General features: G+C 40.1%; 1 protein-coding gene across 2 annotated transcripts in view; it reads left to right on the top strand.

The window, feature by feature from the left end:
• The first annotated feature begins 10,712 nt into the window (after nucleotides 1-10,712).
• LOC124864697 (monocarboxylate transporter 4-like) overlaps nucleotides 10,713-23,584 on the top strand; it is a 23,749-nt gene continuing 10,877 nt past the window's right edge. Inside the window, exons 1-4 of one of the 2 annotated variants that reach the window (XM_047359569.1) lie at nucleotides 10,713-11,428; nucleotides 14,671-14,769; nucleotides 14,952-15,213; nucleotides 22,241-22,384. In XM_047359569.1, coding sequence (XP_047215525.1) covers nucleotides 14,991-15,213; nucleotides 22,241-22,384 — 367 coding nt within the window. In that variant the 5' untranslated portion in view covers nucleotides 10,713-11,428; nucleotides 14,671-14,769; nucleotides 14,952-14,990. Of the gene's footprint in view, nucleotides 11,429-12,127; nucleotides 12,160-14,670; nucleotides 14,770-14,951; nucleotides 15,214-22,240; nucleotides 22,385-23,584 lie in introns of those variants that run through there. The other variant, XM_047359570.1, reaches the window with a different exon arrangement.

Here is a 23,584-nt window from a genome sequence, read left to right as displayed (position 1 = left end):
CAAATTATGTTCAAATTTTTGCAAATAAAATGACTCTGACAGAGAAATAATTAAGTAGTGTGTGAATGTGTGTGAATGGGAATGACTGATTTCATCATAATGCATCTTTGAGGGACTTTAAAAGCGCTAATAAAGGTCTGATGTTCTGATGATCTTTGCCAAATTTATATCTTAATAAGGTTTCCAGAATCTTTTTCGAAAAATCATATAAAGATAGCAAAGGTTCTACCTGTATTGAAAATACTGATAACCATAAGAAAGTTCATAGATCCGTCTTCAATTTTTCATAATTCTTTTACAAACAGGTTATTTAAACTTTCATGTGGCCAAATGTCTGTATTTGACTTTCTGTTTTTGTGAAATAAATGTTTGTTTCATGTTATGTAAAAATTAGAGTCCTCAACATTACCATAATAATATTAGGTCAGTTCTCTATGGTAAAACAAAAAGATTTTAACAGATGTTTAGACTTTTTCCAGTCAGGTTCAAAATGATTGAATTAGACTCAAACTTAACATAAGATGAAATGAACCTTAACAGAATTACTGAACTGGACTGAAATAGAGAAAACTTGAGTTAATTGAAACAAACTTTAGTTACTTGAACTAAATACAAAGCTGACTGAAACTGTATGTTGTATCTATAAAACTGGGTAAGATAAACTAAGATTATAAGATATAATATGCCCTTCATTTTTTGTGTTCATCAGTGAGTGAGTTTTTATTTTTTATTTTTAATAAGAACTAAACCAAGCATTATTTATAATAATAGCAACTACCAAAAATATTGATCTAATTTTTAAATGTAATAAGGACTTACTTTATAAAATATGATAAAAAAGAATAATAAAAATTTGGAAAAACAGAGGCTTTAAACCTCTGCAGGAACAGCACTGACACTGTCAAAGGTAGAACCTAATACAGGAATCTGGAAGCTCATTCTGGCGTGCATAGTCAAAGTCCATCCAAGGACACATTTAGATGAGGCAGAGGGACAAATACAGGGCTTAGCTGAGAGCAAAGAGAGCAACATGTATCCTGTCCTAGCTGCTGTCCCACCTGAACTGTGGTCCCAATCATCAACTGATGTAGGACTTATAAAGGGGTTCCCATCATACAAGGTTAAACTAATATCTGAAAAAAGGCCATTAGTCCGTCAATACCCCTTAAAGCCAGAAGCTGAAGAAGATACTAAGCCAGTAATACAAGATATGTTGAAGTCAGGAATATTAAGAGAAGCACCTGACGCTACATGCAAGACATATCACACTGACATCGCTATTATTATCACAGCCAAACATAACTCTAAAAAGATGTGCCCTTTAAATCCAAGTACTCTAATACCTACTGCAGAAGATGGAAAACCACATTCTTATAAAGCAAAAGTTGAAGAAGACACCAAACCCAGACAAGACATTTCTCAAACCCTTATACCAGATTCATGTGTTGTGTTTGTAGATGGCTCAGCATCTAAAGATGAATATGGAAAGAATAGAGTTGGTTATGCAGTAACAACCATCGATAGGATAATAGAAGCTAAATCTCTACCCAATACATGCTCAGCCCAAACAGTAGAATTATATGCTGTAGTAAGAGCATGTGAATTACATGAGGGACAAATACTTACTATATACACAGACAGCCAATACGTTTTCGGATCAGTACATCACCATGCTAAGATTTGGCAAAATAGAGGTTTTAAAACATCATCAGGGACAGAACTAACTCATTTCAACCTATTAAAGAGAAAATGTCAGATCTGCTATTTATAGACACAGACGTGCTGAAAGACGCCCAACAGTCAGCACCCAAGACAGAAATAAAGGCCTGGCTAAAGAGAGGAGCACAGAAAAAAGATGACATCTATCAGATAGAAGATAAACCAATCCTCCCAAAAACGTTATACAACACAGCGGCTACAGTGACACATTGGGAAGACCCACGTGTCAAGGGGGGAATATGTCACATCTGGTAAAGCATTAATGCTACACTATAAATTTTTCTGACTATGCAAAGAATTTTTGCAGATTATGCATAATTTGTTGCAAACACGGGGGAAGAAATATTGCCTAGTTGTAATAGATGAACCTAGTGACACATTTCTTCCCCACATATGGTATCCCACAGATTATAAGGTCAGATAATGGAACTCATTTTATAAATAAATTAATAGAACTAAGTTCTAGAGCATTAGGGTTTCAGTTAAAGATTAAGGAAAACAATGGAAGAAACAGGGAGGCCATGGCCCGAATGCCTATCCCTGGTTAAATTATGGATGAGAATAACTCCAAATCAAACTGGTCTTACTCCATTTGCCACCTACTGTACATCATTGTATGGCTCCACCCACTATATTCTGAGTCTGAGATCACGTGACACCAAGTTGCTGATGTGAATTTGTATTCTCAAAGAAATAGTACATGGCAGACCGTTTTCTCTGCCCTCTGACATGAATGAAATAGAGAAAGCACAACAGGAACCTTCATTAGCTGAGTGGATGAATAAAATGTTGCAGACAAAAGAAACACAAATGTCCAGTGGTCTGCCGATAATCTCTGCTCCTATCCCACAGAATGACCTGAGGCCTGGAGACCTGGTCCTGATTAAGACACTCCACCGGAAGGATTGGAGCACTCCTCGGTGGAAAGGGCCGTTTCAAATACTCCTGACAACGCCCACAGCTCTGAAAATAGCAGAGAGGCCTTCCTGGATCCATAAAAGCCACTGTAAGCCAGTTTTGCCGTTACAGGAGCCAAACCAACCGACGGGGTAGCAGAGGAAGTCCGGGTTCAAAGATGGCCCAGCATCTCAAACCGGTGAAGAAAACAGCTGATCTGCGCCCAATTATAAAATGGCTCTCTGTAACATGTGGACAGGACTGATAAGCCTGAGCTTAATTCTGGTAGCAGGACTCTTTCTCTGTCTAAAGCAGGATCCACAGGAGGTGATACCGCACCAGAAGAGATGGACATCTAATGGGACCCATCTCAGAACACTGACGGAAGAACATGACGCACATCCATTCCTACAGAATTTCTGGTATCGTTCACGGTGGGATATGCAACACTGAACCAGGTAGAAATGCACGAAAATGAAGGGGACGATTATGATGACATGTTGTAAATAAATCACATCAAAAGCCTGAGTGTACTCATACATTGTATTTCATAAAATGACCTTACAGCAGAAAATCGAAAAAAGTTGTTGCTTAAGTGAAATGAGAAAAAGTGCAATGATGACATAAACAGGGCAGATTTTTTAATTCTTTTATTATGTTTCACTGTTTTCATTAAGTATTATTCTTTTATTTTTGTGATTTCAAGTATTATTCTTTTATTTTTATGATTTCAAGTATTATTCTTTTATTTTTATGATTTCAAGTATTATTCTTTTATTTTTATGATTTCAAGTATTATACTTTTATTTTTATGATTTCAAGTATTATTCTTTTATTTTTATGATTTCAAGTATTAATCAACATTTAACTTTTAATGGTTGCCGAGGGCGGCGGGACCGTATGAGTATTTCCCACAAAATATAATCTGTTTATCGTCCGTGGGTTTTCGCTCATACAAAGTATTTTTCTTATTCGTTTTTATATTAAATGTTTTTACTTGTGATAAAAGGAGGGACTGTTGGATGGGTGCAAAAACCTGTTATCACTCATGTAAAAACTTTGTGTTGCAAGGCACCTGCACTATGCCTTCCTCCCTGTGTGTGTGAGATCATTGTTATCTCTGTGTGAACCAGCCTCCTTTCTGTCTCACACACACACACACACCCTGTCTGAACTGTCTGTTGAACTGTGCATATAAATAAAGAGATAGGGTGTCAAAACTTTGTAGTTTCACTGCAAAGTGGGCTACCCTTGCTGCAAGTAACTCTGACTGTATCGTTCTTACCTCTGAGTTGACTAAATAATACCTAACACCAACATTTTTTAAATGAACCTCAAATCTTCAATAACAAACAGACATTCTGTTGAACCATGGTCCTTAAAACGGATGCAAGCAGCTTAGAGCTTTCATCATGCATAGGTCAGGCCAGTCCTCTAAAACTTCCAGGTGTACAGCTGCTCTGGTTTTAGGATGAAAAAACCCAGTGGACCAACATCAGCTGATCATATACCTCTCCAAATCATCGGTGACTGTGGAAACTTCACACTGGACGTCAGTCAGCTTGGATTATGTGGCTCTCCCCTCTTCGTCCAGAAACAGACTTGAGACCGCTGAGCAACAGCCCTCGCGTTTTTCTCCTTAGACCATGTGTAACTTATTGAATGATGCGATAATGTAGCCACTAGGAGGCACTGTAAAACAATCTTTATACACTGACAGGACAGTTATACAACAGGTCATTGTGATGTGATAATAAAGTAAATAACTGCAACAGAACATACACAGTATCAATATGTATAATTAATGGTATAATATGTACTAAATGCAGATATCTGAAGGTATCTGCTGGCTGAAAGTAAAGGTAGGTTGAAAGGTGTGTGAAACTGAGTGGGCAGGTGCGAACATCAGCAAACTGCTGAATTTACCCCACAGCTACAGCTCCACGCTTTATTTGCATCCTTATTATTAACACACTGTCAGTCACAGCATTGCAGGGAAGAGTAACAGGAAAGCAACTCACCAACAGCTAGAGATACAGATCAAATATTCCCCATGTGCGCATAGTCTTACTTTAGAGAATGTAAATATGTTCTCATATTGTGTATTTTAATCCCTCATATTACACTGACTGAATCTTTGACAAAATGAAAAAAGAGAAAGAAAACCTAACTGATTAAACATTTGAGATAAATAAACAAAGCTGACCAGGCCACGCCCATAAACATGCACAGCTTAAAAAAAACCCTAGTGCACAACGCCAAAACAGAAAAGCAGGGCTAAGGTTAGGAAATGGAAAGCCAAAGCTTTGAATACAACTGAGCTAAATGAAATCCAATGTAAATAGAATAGGGGGAGTCCATGTTAAAATGGCTGCATAGAAAAACTGTTGGGATCTGAACATTTCAACATGATGCAGTTCATAGTTCTTACTGCAAGATGCCACCGGCACCAGAACAAAGTTGTTTCTGTGGAACGTTTTTTATACCACTTCAACATTTTCCACATTTTGTCACATTCTAAAAGAAACAATTCTTTATATTTAATTAAAATTTCAAATGGTGGCTCAAAGGCATTTCTAAATAACATTAGAGTTGAAGGAATATAATCAATTTTATTTAGCACCAACCATCTTTTCATCCACTCTGATTGGCATTCCTGTTCCTGCTGAAGAACACCCTGATGCTGCCACCGCCATGTTTGAGAATTAACATGGTGTGTTGATTTTCCACATCTAACATTTTGTGTGTTTGCCAAAATGTTGAGCTTTTGTCTCATCTAACCAGAGCACCTTCTTCTACATGTTTGCTTTGTTCCCTACATGGCTTGTGGAAAACAATCAGACCTCTAATGGCTTTATTCCAACTATAGGTTTCTTCTTGCCATTCTTGGCATTCTTCCTTAAAGGCCATGTTAAAAAGCAATTTAGTTGTGCAGGATAGAATGGTAGCCATTTATTTGGTTGGTGTCTTCATGGCGTGTCCGTTAGAACATTAATGAGTAGTTAAATGCAGTTCAACAAACCTTTGCAGGAAAGCACAGAAAGGATACAGGTAATACGTGAGTGGTTAGATGTTTAGAGCAGTACCGCACACTCATTATTGCAGGAAGCCTTTGTAAAGGCCATTGATGTTGCATTAGGCTGTTTTAGATGGAGCATGTGCAGCTGTTATGGCTATCCGCTATGTAAATTTCCTGCGTGGAAAGTCTGTTCAACTCCTATAAACACTGCCTTCAGTCAGGGATATCTGGCAGTAAAATTAGTCATATGATAGGTCTGACATTTTTTCTGTAGTCGATCTTCACCTCAGTTGTCCTGGCACACCTGTCTGCTCCAGGAAAAACCTCGGTTACTCTTCTGTTCTGCCACACGGAACGGGGTAACTGAGTTTCATTCATCATCATTACGATGCCAACTTTAATTCAATTCAATTCAATTCAATTCAATTCAATTCAATTCAATTCAATTCAATTCAATTCAATGCAATTCAATTCAATTCAATTCAATTCAATTCAATTCAATTCAATTCAATTCAATTCAATTCAATTCAATTGAGTTTTATTTATATAGCGCCAATTCACAACACATGTTGTCTCAAGGCACTTTACAAAGTCAAATTAATTGAATCATACAGATCCCAAGTCAGGTACATACATTCCAATTAATCCTAACTATCAAACAATATAGTCAGATTCAGTTTATTATTCAGATTGGTTAAAGGTTTCTCTTTCTAAGGAAACCCAGCAGATTGTATCGAGTCAAAGATCTGTAGCATTCACTCCTCCCGGATGAGCATGTAGAGACAGTGGACAGTCGCTTGCATTGACTTTGCAGCAATCCCTCATACTGAGCATGCATGTAGCGACAGTGGAGAGGGAAACTCCATCTTAACAGGAAGAAACCTTCAGTAGAACTAAGCTTAGTGTGAGTGGCCATCTGCCACAACCCATTGGGGTTTTGAGAGAACGGAGCAGAGACACAAAATCTAGGAGCACTTTCTAGTAAAACTATAATGGTTATAGCTCCTTTAGAGGCTTCATCTAGGATAGAAAGACAGCTAAGCAGATTGACTCTGACCCAGTTTTCAAGTCTAGAGTATGAAAGAGACCGCATAGTTAGTCACAGTAGAAGCTCAGCCAGTAGCTGAGTCTAGGAGAGACAGGGTTAAACACTGAAAGACAGGGCCAAGTGTATCATCTGTATAAGGTGGGCAATGCTTTACAGTGCCTTGCGAAAGTACTCGGCCCCTTTGAACTGGTCAACCTCTTGCCACATTGCAGGCTTCAAACATAAAGATATAAAAAAAGTTTGTGAAGAATCAACAAGTGGGACACAATAATGAAGTGGAGTGAAATGTATTGGATGTGTCAAACTTTTTTAACAAATAAAAAACTGAAAAGTGGGGCGTGCAATATTATTCGGCCCCTTTACTTTCAGTGCAGCAAATTCACTCCAGAAGTTCAGCGAGGATCTCTGAATGATCCAATGTTGTCCCAAATGACTGATGATGATAAATAGAATCCACCTGTGTGTAATCAAGTCTCCGTATAAATGCACCTGCTCTGTGATAGTCTCAGGGTTCTGTTCAAAGCGCAGAGAGCATCATGAAGACCAAGGAACACACCAGGCAGGTCTGATATACTGTTGTGGAGACGTTTAAAGCTGGATTTGGATACAAAAAGATTTCCCAAGCTTTAAACATCCCAAGGAGCACTGTGCAAGCAATCATATTGAAATGGAAGGAGTATCAGACCACTGCAAATCTACCAAGACCCGGCCGTCCCTCTAAACTTTCATCTAGAACAAGGAGAAGACTGATCAGAGATGAAGCCAAGAGTCCCATGATCACTCTGGATGAACTGCAGAGATCTACAGCTGAGGTGGGAGAGTCTGTCCATAGGACAACAATCAGTCGTACACCGCTCAAATCTGGCCTTTAGGGAAGAGTGACAAGAAGAAAGCCATTTCTCAAAGATATCCATAAAAAGTCTCGTTTAAAGTTTGCCACAAGCCACCTGGGAGACACACCAAACATGTGGAAGAAGGTGCTCTGGTCAGATGAAATCAAAATCAAACTATTTGGCCACAATGCAAAACGATATGTTTGGCATAAAAGCAACACAGCTCATCACCCTGAACACACCATCCCCACTGTCAAACACGGTGGTGGCAGCATCATGGTTTGGGCCTGCTTTTCGTCAGGAGGGACAGGGAAGATGGTCAAAGTTGATGGGAAGATGGATGGGGCTAAATACAGGACCATTCTGGAAGAAAACCTGTTGAAGTCTGCAAGAGATCTGAGACTGGGACGGAGATGTATCTTCCAACAAGACAATGATCCAAAACATAAAGCCAAATCTACAATGGAATGGTTCACAGATAAACGTATCCAGGTGTTGGAATGGCCAAGTCAAAGTCCAGACCTCAATCCAATCGAGAATCTATGGAAAGAGCTGAAGACTGCTGTTCACGAACGCTCTCCATCCAACCTCACTGAGCTCAAGCTGTTTTGCAAGGAAGAATGGGAAAGAATTTCAGTCTCTCGATGTGCAAAACTAATAGAGACAAACCCCAAGCAACTTGCAGCTGTAATTGTAGCAAAGGGTGGCGCTACAAAGTATTAACGCAAGGGGGCCGAATAATATTACACGCCCCACTTTTCAGTTTTTTTATTTGTTAAAAAAGTTTGACACTTCATGATTGTGTCCCACTTGTTGTTGATTCTTCACAAAAAATTAGAATTTTATATCTTTATGTTTGAAGCCTGAAATGTGGCAAGAGGTTGACCAGTTCAAGGGGGCCGAATACTTTCGCAAGGCACTGTACAACACTTTAATGTCTGCTGATAATTTTGCAATTTCCTTCTTATCTGAAGTCCAAGCAAATAGTATTTTATAAATGTTGTCCAGAATCTGTCAGTAAGTACCTAAGAATGTCTCAATCACCTTTTGCTCAGAAGTTCTGACTTTGGATAAACAACTTAAGGAGACATCAGGCCACTCTATCAGAAGATGGTTAGGTCTTACTGGATTGGGGTCCACCAAGTCAGATGAAATATATCCTAGTGGTTTAGAGTTTAGGAGGCTCTCCATTCAAATAAAAGTTGTGTGGACCTCTTCTGTGACTAATTCTGAGCCAAGTATTTTTGATATAACATTTTCAGGGGCTCCTAAAATGTGCAGCCAGAAGGTTATCATGGAAACTATTTTGCTGTTTGGCTAGAGCCTAGTTTAAGCCTGGATTATTCTGATTAAAACAGTTTCTGAGCTCATTTTCTCTGCCAGAGAAATTTGTACTTTGTGTGGGCTTGCTATGTTGAGCTATCAATCTACATAGACCCATGCAAAATGCAGCATTATCAAGAGAAGTTAGAACCTTAATATTAACAGATTTGGTGTTAAGGCATTTGAACGAGATGCGCCATCATTTCTCATTTTGTCGTCCTGTCTGGATCAGACGGGCCCAAGCAATTCATATCAGTTGAATGGGATATTGGTTTAAATAACCAAGCATGTCCTCTGCTGCTTGCATACAACTTCTTGGCATCTAAGGAACCACATCCTCCTGTAAAGCCTGTCAAACACACACACTGGTCTTGGAAAAACAAAGACAGTCATCATAGTCCTTTTTGAGCAGCTGAATATTTGGATGACTGGGATCCAGTACTATAGGGTCTATACGGGTAAAGAAGTTCTTTCATAGAATATTGTTTTTAACTCTACTTGGTCATCATACTCGCAATCCAATCCAGCTTCAGTTAGAAAGCACTTTAGAACACCAAACAGGACCAAAGTGCCCTACAAATTAGAGACATCCAATTAACATGGGTTCTAATGGGTTTGATGGCAGAAGTGGGGATCCATGTACTGTATCATCTATTGGGCCCAAGAAGGTCTTTTGTGGTTTTTTTCTCGGTGTTTTCTTGGCTGGGTTTTCCATATCTCCTGTTGGGTCAGATCTTGCAACTCTGCCACCCTGTCCGAGTCAAAGCAGCACAAAGTTTTAATCGTGGCATAGAATGTTGTTTCCTTTGAGCCACACAAGATTGTGCAAGGAACAAAGCCAGGTATGTGTGGCACCTACAATAAACAAGTGTGTTATTGAACATGCATTCTGTCAGGGTGTGGTTCTTGGAGTGGACCCAAATGCAGACAGGCAGGCAAAAGCAGCATGGTGAATTGAATGTTTACTTAAAAGAAAAGAAAAACTTACAGATAGTCATAAGACAGCAGGAGCAGGCAATCAGACCTGTCATCTAATATAGCATAAGTATCTAGGATCTTTCCTTCAAGAACATTGCTGCGAACTGAAGGCAATTTGTTGCATTGTATTTTGATAACTGTATCACTGTAAAGGGGTTGAATACCAAAACACGACATAGTTTTAAGATTTTTTATTTGTAAAATTTTTGAAAAACATGTATCATTTTCTTCTACTTTACAATTATGCTCTACTTTTTTGGTCTTTTTTTAATGAAATCCCAATAAACTACATTGCAGTTGGAGGTTGTAACCTGACAAAATATGAAAAAGTCCAAGTGGGATAAATCCGGTTTATTGCACTGTAACATCATACCTTTAGGGATATCATTACTGCATCTCTGTCTGCTCAGCAATGCACTTGTACTTGACTGTCCACATGTTGAGAAAGAATTCAAGGAACCCATCAGGTCACCTTCCTTCACCACTCTGTGCCGCACTTAATGTGTACATATACATTTAAGATCATTTTAATGATGCATAAATAGTGTTTGTAGTATGTGGAGTCACCTATGCTAACAAAATCTAAAGCACTGAGTTCTATCATATTTATTTTAGAACCAGTAAGAACTATTTTTAGGAATTGAATTGCGGATCTCAATAGGGGGCCCAGATCCCTGAGACTTCCTTTTCCAGGAGAAGGCTTAGATATTTCTACTGATTATTGACAGGGAGAGGAATAATTCTCAAAATGCCATTTTAAATAATGTATAAACAAAAAAAGAATAAATTACACTGTTCAAAGTTGATTAAATTGTTTTATTGCCTTTTGAGAGATGCCTGGAAAATACGTCACGGGTATTAACACATTTGAGCTTAACTGTACGTGATGTGATCCCTCTGGCAGGTGGTGCTTTGTCTTTAGGCACATTTTGTCAACACAGACTGTGAAGGCTCAGATGTCTCTATCAGCTCTTTGAATGGTTGATCGCTGTCTGGAGCTCTACCAGCAGCATCCTGCAGCATCCATATCAAAATCGACCACAGGTGTTGTCCTGCGCGGGCCAGTAAAAACAAAGCCTTTAAATAGCATGTATGAGCGGATGTGTCACCACAAGGGCAGGCAGGGGCGGGGAGGACGGATTGGAGAATGGGGGGCGTTAGGACCCAGCAGCGCCTCTGTCTGCCCCGCTCTGACGTTCTGGAGGCAGACGTGCAGGTTGAAACGCTGCTGCGGTACTGAGGCAGGATAGGGACAGCCCACGGCTGCATCATCCGGCAAGACTCTCAACAGTTTACTCTGTGCATTTCTGGTCTACAGGTCCACACGACTTCAACACGATCTAACCAGAAAGACACATTCCTTTTTTACATCAGCGTTAATCAGACGTCTCTCACAGCTGGACGACATCCGAACATCAATGTCATGTGGCATTTTTATTTCTGGGACTACTGCGTGAATTTCATCTGGTCGCGTTGTGCGTGATCTTTATTGATGTTTTAGAAGCGATCTCATCCTGCAGGAATCGACTGCAGCAGCATCCAGGCAGAAGGTGGAAGCCTGCGGAGATCTGTGGAGTCAGAACGTCCACGAGTCAGGAAGTGTTTTAATCTGTGAGGCTTTTATTATGAAAATTAAAAGATTATATGCGAACTATAATCAATCGTGTTAAAGTCACACACATATGTAGAAAGAGAGAAAAATATTTGTAGAAAACATTAATACAGTAATATCGGCATAAAAGGAATAATTAATTATTTGTAAATTACAAAGCGGTTATATTTTCAAAGGTTTATTGAGCTCAAATAGATATTCTTTATGTCTGTACTTCTACGATCAAAATTCTGTTTTATTTTCGTTTGTAGCATCATCAATTCACGACAATTTGAATATTTAGCAAACTCCATCCATCCATCCATCCATCCATCCATTCATTCATTTGTTATTCACACTTATTCTTTGTTGGTTTGGAGGTGTATATCAACAGTGCAGTTGAAAAGAAGGCTGTCCCTTTACAGATTCTTCTTTTGCTTTTTTTAACACGTCTCAGATTACCAAACAAAAATGAATATCAGACAAATATTATTGTCTGATTGCCCTGCGATGGACTGGCGACCTGTTCAGGGTGTACCCCGCCTCTCACCCATAGACTGCTGGAGATAGACACCAGCTCCCCCGCGACCCACTATGGAATAAGCGGTAGAAAATGACTGACTGATGACTGACAAATATTATCTAAACAAATACAAAATGCAGCAACCTAACAGCTGGTTTTGGTAACCCTGGTAACAAAAACTACCATCAATCATTTTGTTGCTCATGTTGTCTTTGGAGCCCTTCAGAGGTGAGCTTTTGGTGTGCTGTTTTTGATTGTTCTGCTGTGTTACAAAAGTGATCTAAAGGTCACAAACTGGCATGTGTTTTTTAGCTGGTGAAAATATTTGTGCAACAGATTTATTTAAAAACATTTATAAAATATTGTACTTGAACAGAATCTGTCTTTTTGAGACAAGGGCAAGACCCGTTTTACCCTGATCACATTACATTCGTGTCAGAAACAGGTTACCTGGAGACACTGGGTTGTTGAATGCTTAGCTTCACTAAATGGTATTTTTACCACAGCTCATTCCATCTTTTTCCTCCAGATGTTGTAAATTAGCTGAGAGAGCCTCTGCTTGCTTGATCACTGTCAAAACAGAAACTTGATAGCCTTTATTTGTAGAAGTTTAAAGAAGAAAAATATTTCTTTGGTAATCAAAGATGTAGGAGAAACACCAAAAGTGATGGAAAAAGGAAACCAGAAAGATTCAGAATAAGATGCTAAATAACATTACGAATTTGTGAGACCACTCTTTATTTAGATGGCTGTGTAGCACTTCTGCGGAGCCTTAGGGAGCATATAAATAACAGGGCGACAGCAACTAAGCTTGCCTATTACAAAACATAATAGGGTACAGCAGAGTTGTAAATTGCACTTGTTGTTCTTGTGGTACTTCTTAGGCAGCTGGAGGGTGAAAGAGAGAATATTTTATAGATGAGTGTTCAAATTAAATACTTTCTGCGCAGTCTGTTTCCCCAACAGTAATAGGTATTACCTTAATTATTCAAAAGTTAGTGCTCAAGTGGTTGATTGACAGAACCTTCTTCTGTGTCCCTTGCCATTGTGTCACATTTTCAGCTTGTCAGTGAATATTGTATGGTGATGTGGTAAGGATGGAAACACTGCATTTGAATCATTCATTCATTCTTTAAATTAGTGACTCCATGTAAAGGTTGTGGTAGCAACATGGGGAGCATGGTAGCCTAGGGACTCCCAGTCTTTAGCAACTTTGCCGTCTAAATGTTCAACATGAATGATCTGTAAAGGGACAAACAAACCACATCAGAATTGATTTTATTTGGCCATATTGGAGGGTTTTCCATCATGAATGGCCTGATGGAATGGTCTAATTTGAATGTACTTTGGAATCATGAATAGAGTGTTAGTTTAAACAAGCAGTGTCCTACAGTCAAAGCAGTGAGCGAAGATCACAGATACAGGATACCTTGTAGTATACTGATTGCTTGCAACAGATGGAGTTTCATAGAAGTTGTTCACTACCGGATCCGTCTGTGACCTTGTCCAGTTGGCTGTTTCCACCATACCTGTTTTTCTGCCCATGCCCAATCACTTGTTCTGCCTGTGCAAGACCAACCTATACAATTTTCTGTTTCCTTAATTAAAAACTATTTTGATAATTGACTGCTTTGTGATTAGGCTAAAGGCCGTTACATACTCCACAAGAACAGGAGGCATTTGTTCTTTCAGCCAAGGTTCCAAGAACAAAGTTTCCAGCCAGGACATTTTGTACTTCACAAGAACTCAAGTGCAGACTTCCTAGGAAGTACCCCCAATGCAGCATTTTTACAGTATAGCTGTCGTACAACACACAAGAAAAAGCTCTGTGCAGGTAATGTGTCAAGAACAAGCTTCAAGAAATCCAAAACCAGGGTTGCAAAATAAAACAATGTCATATTGTTCTTGCAGCCCTGGTAGAAAGACAAAAAACTATCTGTTCTTGTGGAGTATGTACTACTCACTAAAAGAGATTATGTAGTACTCTTTTGTGAAACATTTAGTGATATACCCTGAAAAACATGCAAATAAACAGTTTTTTATTACAAGTAACATTTCTAGAAGGTAGCCATATTTGTTTCTAAGGTCATCAACGTTTGGGAACGCTCTCCTAACCTTTCTAATTACAAACTTGAAAGTTTTGACTTCTGAGTAAAACTGAAATGCATAATTAAACTGGAACTATAAGTTAACCAAGCAGTGATAATTCAATAAAATACTTTCCTTTTGTCCTTTTTATGACATAAAGCTGCACACATCCTGTTGCAAAACTATTTTTAATATTTGTCAAGATTGTGGTGCTTGGAAAACTTGCTGTTTACTAAGGTAATAGTTGTTGTAGAAAGTTTGAGAAACACTGATATAGAGGTAACTTGAGCTAACCTGGTCAATGTAGTGGAAGAGTTTGTTAATTGTTCAGATTTTCTTATTGGGGTCCAATTCAGAGGTTTTGAGTAGTCAGCATCTTAATTGTAGTAGATCACTCTCAGCAAACAAAGGTGCATTAGGCTCACATGGAAGAAATTGATTCTTTTTTGGCAATTTTTCCTTTCTGTAACAGAACAACATGGAAATCTCGAGAATAAAGCTAAAGTTTTATTTCAAGAATAAAACTGAAATCTTGAGAAAAATGATAAAAGTCTGTTTAGTGATTAAAGTAAAAATATTCAGAATGAAGTGAAATTACTCTGTTAAAAGGATGTTGCTTGTGTTAATTTCTTATTCTAAATTTTTTGGCAGCTGATCCAGTGCAATTGACATTTGTTCAGTCCATGACTGCTGATATGCATCACGTGGGATTGTGAAGATTTGTGAGGAGAGCCCTTCATCAGAAACTGTGAGTCACTCTTGCTGAACCACTCTTTACTCTTAATAAATACAGAATTATTGAGAACTAATTGATTGAAGGCAGTATTAAAAAGTAATGTCAGGAGGAATGTAGAGTGAGCCACACTGCTGGTCAGAATTTAGAATGTTGGGGAAATTCAGTCTAATCTCTTGATGATTTATATTTATTCCAGCATCTTGTTGGCTCCATTAAGGCACAGCCATAAAGCATCATGGGAGGTGTTGCAGTGGATGATGGAGCACCGGGTGTGAAGGCTCCAGATGGAGGATGGGGCTGGGCAGTGCTGGCCGGATGTTTTGTCATCACAGGCTTTTCCTATGCATTCCCTAAGGCAGTCAGTGTTTTCTTCAAAGAGCTGATCCGGGAGTTTGGTGTTGGATACAGTGACACTGCCTGGATCTCGTCCATCCTGCTGGCCATGCTTTATGGCACAGGTAGGCTGCTGCTTGCTTACACAATACACAAATGGAAGACAGTATCTGAGAAGGTCAGTGTACTATGCAAATCAGTTATACTACATTACAAGGTAATATGTGATTTTACTCAACTCTGGGTTAAACATGTGACCCAGTTTAGTGGTAAACTGACAGGAAATTGCTTTTTAATGTTTTTTTTCTCTGAGCTCTAGGAACCTTTCCTTTACAACATTTAATCTATTTACCATATGGTTGTTTTAAGGTGCAGTTAGTAGCATAGTTGCCTTGAAGGTACAAGGTGCTGGGTTCAGTTCCATGCCTGGGGTCTTTTTCCGTGGAGTTTGCATGCTCTATCCATTCTCCTATCACTTGTAAACAAGACCCCGAGATACTTGAACACCTCCACTTAAGGCATGAACTTCCCTCCAACCAGAAGAGGGCAAGTCACCCGTTTCCAGTCGAGAACAACGACCTCGGATGAAAACCACACTGGTCCTCCTGAAGCCAAGGTTCGACTGTCAGCCGGACTCTTTTCTCCAATACCCTGGCATAGGTCTTACCAGTAAGGCTGAGGAGTGTGATCTCCCTGTAGTTAGAATAGTCCCTCCAGTCCCCCTTCTTGTGAAGGGGGATCACCACCCCGGTCTGCCAGTCCAGAGGGGTGATGAAAGATTCCAACTCTGAGTCCCCAGTCTCTGCTTACACCATAGAAGGCATGATGACAGGATTAAGGAGATCCTCGAAGTACTCCTTCCACCGTTCGGTAATGTTCACAGTCGAGGTCAGCAGATCCCCACACCCACTGTAAAAAGTGTTTACACTGCATCACTCTCCCAAAGTGCTGGACGGTTTGCCAGAATCGCTTCGAGACTGACTGGTAATTCATCACTGAAGTCCTTCTTCACTGAACTCCTCCCTGGCACGAGTTTTTGCCTCTGCCACAGCCCGGGAGCAGGTTGACGGATACTGTCAGCCACCTCAGGAGTCCCACAAGTCAACCACAGCTGATAGGACTCCTTCTTCAGCTTGATGGTATCCCTTACTGCCGGTGTCCACCACCGGGTTCGAGGACTGCCTCTGCGACAAGCACCACAGACCTTACAGCCACAGCTACGGACACCAGCAACGACAATAGAGGCGGAGAACATGGTCCACTCAGACTCTATGTCTCCAACTTCCCTTGGAATCTCGTCAAAGCTCTCCTGGAGGTGGAATTGAATACATCCCCGGCCGAGGGCTCCACAAGACGTTCCCAGTAGACCCTCACTATGCGCTTGGGCCTGGCATGTATGTCCAGCTTCCACCAGGTGGTGATCAGTGGACAGCTCAGCCCCTCTCTTCACCTGAGTGTCCAAGACATGCGGCCGAAGGTCCAAAGACACGATTGCAAAGTCGATCATCGACCTTCTGCCTAGGGTGTCCTGGTGCCAAGTGTACTGATGAACACCCTTAGGCTTGAACATGGTGTTCATTATGGAAAATCCATGACTTGCACAGAAGTCCAATAATGAAACATCACTTGGGTTCAGATCTAGGAGGCCATTCCTCCCAGTCACAACCCTCGAGGTGTCACTGTCATTTCCCAAGTGGGTGTTGTCCCGCAGCAGAATGATGGAGTCCCGGAAAGGGGCACTATCCAGCACCACCGACAGGTATGTCAAAAAGGTCGGGTACCCTGCACCACCGCTTGGCCCGTAGGGTGAAACAACAGTTAGAGACCTGTCCCTGACCCGAAGGCACAGGGTCTGGGACAGGTTGAGCAGGGGGGGTGACAAGGAAACCCACCCCAGCCCCCCGCCTCTCCACGCGGGCCACTCCAGTGTCGAAGAGAGTCCTACCTCTCCCAAGGAGCTGGGTTCCAGGGCCCACGCTGTGCGTGGAGGTGAGGCTAACTACTTCTAGCTGATATCTCTCGAACTCCTGCACAAGCTCAGGCTCCTTTGCCCTTCCCCCACCTTCTTCTGCTGCCCGATCCTCTTTGCATTGGTCCCTCATGGTTCCCCCGGCGAGTGGTGGGCCCGCTGGGGGATGGCGTTGCATCTCTCATTCGGGCTTGGCCCGGGCAGATCCCAAGAAGAGTAACCTGGCCCCAGGCGCTCGCCGACGAATCCCAACCTCAGGCCAGGCTCCAGGGTAGGACCCCGGCTCCGCCATACCGGGCAACGTCATGTGCCTTGTTCTTGTGGTCCCCATTAAGGCGTCTGTAGGTCTTGTCTTATTCAGTTAATATCCCTGCACTCTTTATTGTTTGTAAGGTGTTGCCTTACAGTGCTTTCACACCAATCACTCCAATCCCCATCTCTCTCTCCCTCAGCCTACTGTCTTAACTACATCCTTTGTCATTCTTCACACCTCCATCAGTATTTACGTTCACCTGTTAGATTTATGTTAGATATTTCCCTGGGGTTCCTTGTATCTCTGTTCAGCTCCTTTATGTTAATTTATCTCTCTCCCTCAGCTTCCCTGCTTTCCTTCTGTCTCAACTGTTCCACATTATCCTCTGATTGACTCAACTACGTCCTTTGTCATTCTTCACACCTCGCTTGGTATTTAAGTTCAGCGGTTTCATAGTTTAGTACTGGTTTCTTCCGTTCTTCTGTCTGTTGTTCTGTTTGACTGCCCATTCCATGTCCATTCCATTTCCTGAGCTTCATGTCCAAGATCATTGTGTTAGTTATCTGTATTTTTATTATTACAGTACTGAGCTTTACCTCAGTGTGTCTCTGCATTTTATTCCTTCACAAAACCCAAACATGACAGAAGAGACAAGCCAGCTAGACTCAGCACAGTATTATTTAGAGGACTATTCAAAGGAGCCCGCTGAAAAATTAAATAGAACCATCAGGGTTTATATTGACAGCATTGCCAAGCCCTGCTCTCCATCCAGGCATTTAAGTGTGGCAAAAGAGTGTAAGCTTCTGCTGTGTGAGTGGGCTCCTCTTCTTCTTTCTTTGGGCTTAGTGGAACTGTGAGAGTGGGACCACCAGGCAGCAGAGCTACTCTGGGGATACTTTGGACCCTAGTGTCACTCTCCAGAGCTACTTGGAGATGTTTGCCCTTATATTTCTGACCTTATTAACAAAATAAAATTCTAAAAATTATTGCTGATTTAGTTTTTCAATGGACTTTGGGAACTGAAGCAGTAACAATAGAATAAACATACAAAAGATGATAAAATCATACCTTGGTGACCTTCAGCAATGTGTAATGGTTAAAATGTGAAATTTCCTTTAAAAGTATGTGATATGGAGTGCCACAGGGCTCAGTTCTTTACATCAGTGACCTCCCATCTGTGTAATGCAAATATATTTATGTCCGCTGAAGACACTGATATATAATATCATGGTAAAACTGTAGAAAGAGTTGCTCAAAAGTTAACAGAAGAAATTTAGAATGTTTCCACGCGGTTGGAAAAATTCCTGTCTAACCTTAAATATATAAAGACCGTTTCCATGATTTCTTTTACAAATCAACACAGACCTATACATTTTCCTGATATCTTGATAGAAGGTCAGAAACTAAAGAATGTTGTGAATACAGATACAGTATTTAGGTGTTATGTTAGACCCAAGTTTAAGCTGTAAAAAACATAAAAAGTTATCAAACACATTAAAATTAAATTTTAGATATTTAAGAAAGTTTTAAATACATAAGAAACTCATTGACCATTGAGGTATCAAATATGTATCTAAATGCGCGGATAATCCCAAATTTTCTTTACCACACGACAAGTTGGTCCCAGGGATGCAAAATTGTTTTAAGGCCTCTGGACTCATTGTACAAATGTTCTCTCTAGATTAATGACAAGACAACACGTCTGTTTCATCACTGTCATATTCTTACCAAGTATAACATAACAAGTTTTGAAAACTCAATCATGTACACAAAACACACAAACACATACAAATATCTACTTTTCAAGATTATCCGTGGTTTTGCTGCCTGTCCTTTAAAAAAAAAATTATATCTAAGCTCTGGAAAAACAGTTTGAGTTACTTGTTTAACTGCTCTACTGTTCGAGGAGAGTGTAGTGTTCCCAAAAGCAGAACTTATTTTGGCAAATCAACATTCTCAAGTGTGCCAATACAACAATGGAACACATTGCCAGTAGAACTATTGGCATGTACAGACTTTCACAAGTTTTCTTGCCAGACAAAACAATGGTTTCCTTTGAATCAACCCTGTTCTCATACCTTGAACTGATGTGTGCGAGGGGTGGCTAAAGTGGAATATTGGGAGTATAGATGTTATGAATAACTGCATATAAATTGTATTTATACGCTATTGGAATGTAATTCGGATAATGTTTTTATAATGGACTGTATTTCTCAAATAGCATCAGACTGTTTTATACATTTTTTTCCCACTAGCTGGTCCAGGGCCTATAGGTGTAAATTAACGCTAAGCTATAACCTAGTACAATGCATGTTTCCTTTCTAAGGTTAATGTATAATGTACACTGTCCCTGTTTAAATATATAAATAAACTGAACTAAATGGTGTTGAACAGGATCTTAAGATTTTTTTCATTGGAAATTATTAGATGAGCAAAGTATTGAGTTCTAGCATTTTGCATGGAGTCATTAAGGGACTCCTTAAGATGAAGCCTATGAACCTCTAGTTTATTTGATTTCTAAAAATTCTGAAGCCTTGCAACAGTTTCTTGTTAAATTCCAGACAGTGTGATTTATCCAAGGACATTAATTGTTATTAGGTATAGGGTGCCACTATATCTAATAGTTGAACAATGACTGTTAGAAGTCTAAGTAAAAGCATCAGCATCATCACAACCCGATAAAAATACAAGGGACAAACAGAGCAGAGAAACTCTCAACTGTATTCTGATCAATAATGCACCTCTGAAATGGGATTCTCTTTGGGCAGGAGAGTCCAGAGAAAAATGTAGACCAGAAAGTATACAGCTGTGGACACTAAAATGCATATCCTCTTACACACAAATTTACCAGATTTAAACCTAGGAAGAAAACAAGATCCAAGGTTCCATCTTGACCCGTGAAAAACCAACATGATTTAATGAAGAATGTTAGTTATCCACCTCACCAGGCGTTCTGATTAGTAGGCCAAACCTTGAGCCTCTTTACATGAATCCACTGTGGAATCTCCACCATATCTTTAGAAACCACTGCAAGGCATTGTTCATACAACTTTGTGTTGTTGTCCCGGCAATGAGTCACCATAAATCTAGGGATGGGGCTTAGTTTCTGATACCCCTCACACAAACATGTTGTTTGGCCCTAAATTTCAAGCTAATGCTACACATGTGATGGTGGGAAAGAGAGTGATGGCATCTGCAGTAAAATTTTCTGTCTTTCTTCTGGCCCATTTGGCTCAGACACAGAGAAACATTCTGCTAAATTTCCTGAGCAAACATGCAAAAGGAACACTTGCAACGAGTGGTTAATGATTTAGTTTATTAATTCAATCTTCAGAAATTAGCAGATGTTTTTACTGAGATGACATGATCGAACCATGGTAAAAGAAAAAAACATTTCTGCAGTTGCAATCTTGCTGTTGGATCCCTGCTTGAGCTGTCTGTTCTAGCTGTGACATAAACTCTGTTTTTTCTCATCTATCTGTAGCATATCTCTAAAGATAACAATATACTATATTTTAAATCAATGTAAATGGATGGTGACCAATAAGGTCAATGGGCTAGTTTTTCTCAGAATATAGATACGACTCATGAAGGAGCAGACAAACTAGAAGGTTGCAGTTGCAAGTGCCTTGTATTTAAAGTGAGAAACATCATATACATATTTACAACATCAATGAAACATCCGAATGGCCATATAAAATGCGCAAAAGAAAAACAAAATTAATCAATTAATCCCACAGTTCCTTAATTGATAGACCCACACTCTTCAGTTCATCCACCCCAAGCTGGGGTTGGTTAGAGGTCCCACACAAGTTAATTATAGAGGGCTTGGTGCCGTGCAGGTCATGGACTTACATAAGTCAGATCAGAGTGGGGACAAATTGTTTGCTGGCTGCAAGGAGCCTCCTACCAGCCTGGCAGGAGAATCAGAAGTCTTCATGCACCAAAAGTGCAATCGTTCTTAGGCCCAAGGCCTGGATCTTCCGCTCGCCATCAAAACCTGGCCTAAATAATAAAATAAGACAATTTTTCCAATATACATATATTATATATAGAAAATCAAAAATATTCCAGTGTACACACAAATTCAATAAATGGCACTCTTTGCACTATAAATAATTTCAATCATTTTCAGTCAATATGCATATTCAATAAATATAAAGTTCAATATAAATTACATTCATGAAGAAAAATCCAATAAATATGCACCATATAAATTAGTTGACATGAAATGTAAAAAAACTAAACAAGTGCTCAATAACTATTTAAAGGACTTTATTGTCCACCAAATGGGTTATTCAAACTAGTATGGGTGTCTGAATTTACATAGTCAGTAGTTTAGCAGCTACATCAACAAACAGTGACATCAATGAGCTAACGCTAAGTCACACACACTCACCAATTCCTCAGTTTATATCTCACACAACCGGGTTTTTCTCATCTCATCTCATCTCATCTCCTCTCCTCTCGGCTCACTGTAGTTGGCTCCTACAGCTCAGCTCCTCCCAACGCGTCCCAATCTTTCATACTTCCCCGCTCTAGCTAATATACCTAGCAGATAGGCTGCAGTAGTACATGTGACCCCGATACTCGACAGCGATTGGCAGTGTAGTAGTCTCGCAAAAATTGCTGACATTATATTAAAACTATCGCGAGATTTGAGAGATAAAGGGCCTAAAGAGGGAAAAATCGGAGAATGAGGAAATGGAAGTTAAAATTTACACCCGGGTTACATATCAGTTGGTCCTTCCCTTAAGTCCAACATTCACTAAAGGTTTAATAATTTTGGGGCATAAAGTGTTTTACACACGAAGACTGTGTTTTGTGTATGAAGAGAAATCCATCCATTTCAGCCATTTCCTCCCTAAATAGAACAGCTCACGATATTAGACCACCCAGACACACAAGACATGTATTCCACTCTGTTCAGGTCCTCTATGCAGTGTGCTGGTGAACCGTTTCGGCTGTCGGCCTGTGATGATGGTGGGAGGCCTCTTTGCCTCTTTAGGGATGATCCTGGCCTCCTTCTCCACCAGCATCATCCACATCTACCTCACTACTGGAGTCATCACAGGTTCAATTGTTTTTTTTACATATCCAGTGGAGTAGAAAGTACATTGCTATTGTTTTCTTTGAAATGTCTCTCAAATGACAAATTGATAGATACTGCAATTGATTGTATTGGGAGTTCATTAATGTTTCCATCTATTGGTCAGTAAAAAACAACCATGTACCATTAGGGAAATCAAAAAATCCAGCTTTAGTTCGGTTAAAAGCATGATGATTCCAGTTACCAAAGCAGGTGGTACTACATTAAGGGCCCGATCTTCAAAAGGTTTGCGTGTATAAACATCCACACACAAACCTGTTAGCGTTCGCAAAGCTGATCTACGAACAAGGTGCTAATTGGATTGCATGTGTTAAATCAGGGAAACAGTGGGCGCAAGCTGTCTAGCATGATTGCCTTCATGAATATGCAAAACATATAACAATGACGCAAACGTGCAAATGTGTGGGAGTGGAATATGCAAATGTAATCTTTTACCACACGCAACGCCATGTATCAAACCTGAAACGGGTGCTGTTTCTGCGTCTAGATTTAGCACATATGAACTGAAGGTACTAACTGGGGCACAAAAATGTCTGCTGTCACTGTGGCGAGAAGGAGGCATAGATTGAATGACAGATGACGGGGAGAGAGAACCTTCTTTACGTGTGTCAAGAGATTAGGATTGTCAAAAATAAAAATAATAAAGAATAGATGAGAATATAGGATCCCATGTAGGATTATCTTAGCTCTGATTTGGAGCCAATCACAAACAGAAGCCATGACATTTCTCCTATAATAAAACTCAGTGTAATCCTTTTTCTTGGGTTTGGATCATTCCAGCACACCATCGCTTTCAGTGAGATCTGCTGCTGAAGCACAAACCTGATCATGGTGAAGTGTCTATATAAATAATCAGTGGCTGTTAATCACAGCCTGTTAACTTGCACGTCATGCAAAGGACCCGCTGTGATGTTGATAATATAAATAATAGGAAAGAAATAAAGTCAACTCCTACAACAAACTGTGTTTATGTTGCTAATATTACGTTCAGGCTTGAATATTGTGGCTGTTTATGATGAACTCCAAACTCGTCGTCGTCTTCCACTTCACCCGGGACCAGGAACGCGGGGGCAACAATCTCTTTAGAGACACCCAGAAGTCCCTCTCCCCAGACACCTCCTCCAGCTCCTCCGGGGGCAGCCCAAGGCGTTCCCAGGCCAGCCG

Source organism: Girardinichthys multiradiatus, chromosome Y (assembly GCF_021462225.1).
Source record: "Girardinichthys multiradiatus isolate DD_20200921_A chromosome Y, DD_fGirMul_XY1, whole genome shotgun sequence".
NCBI classification, from domain to species: Eukaryota; Metazoa; Chordata; class Actinopteri; order Cyprinodontiformes; family Goodeidae; genus Girardinichthys; species Girardinichthys multiradiatus.
This window is presented reverse-complemented; position numbering and strand designations above follow the sequence as displayed.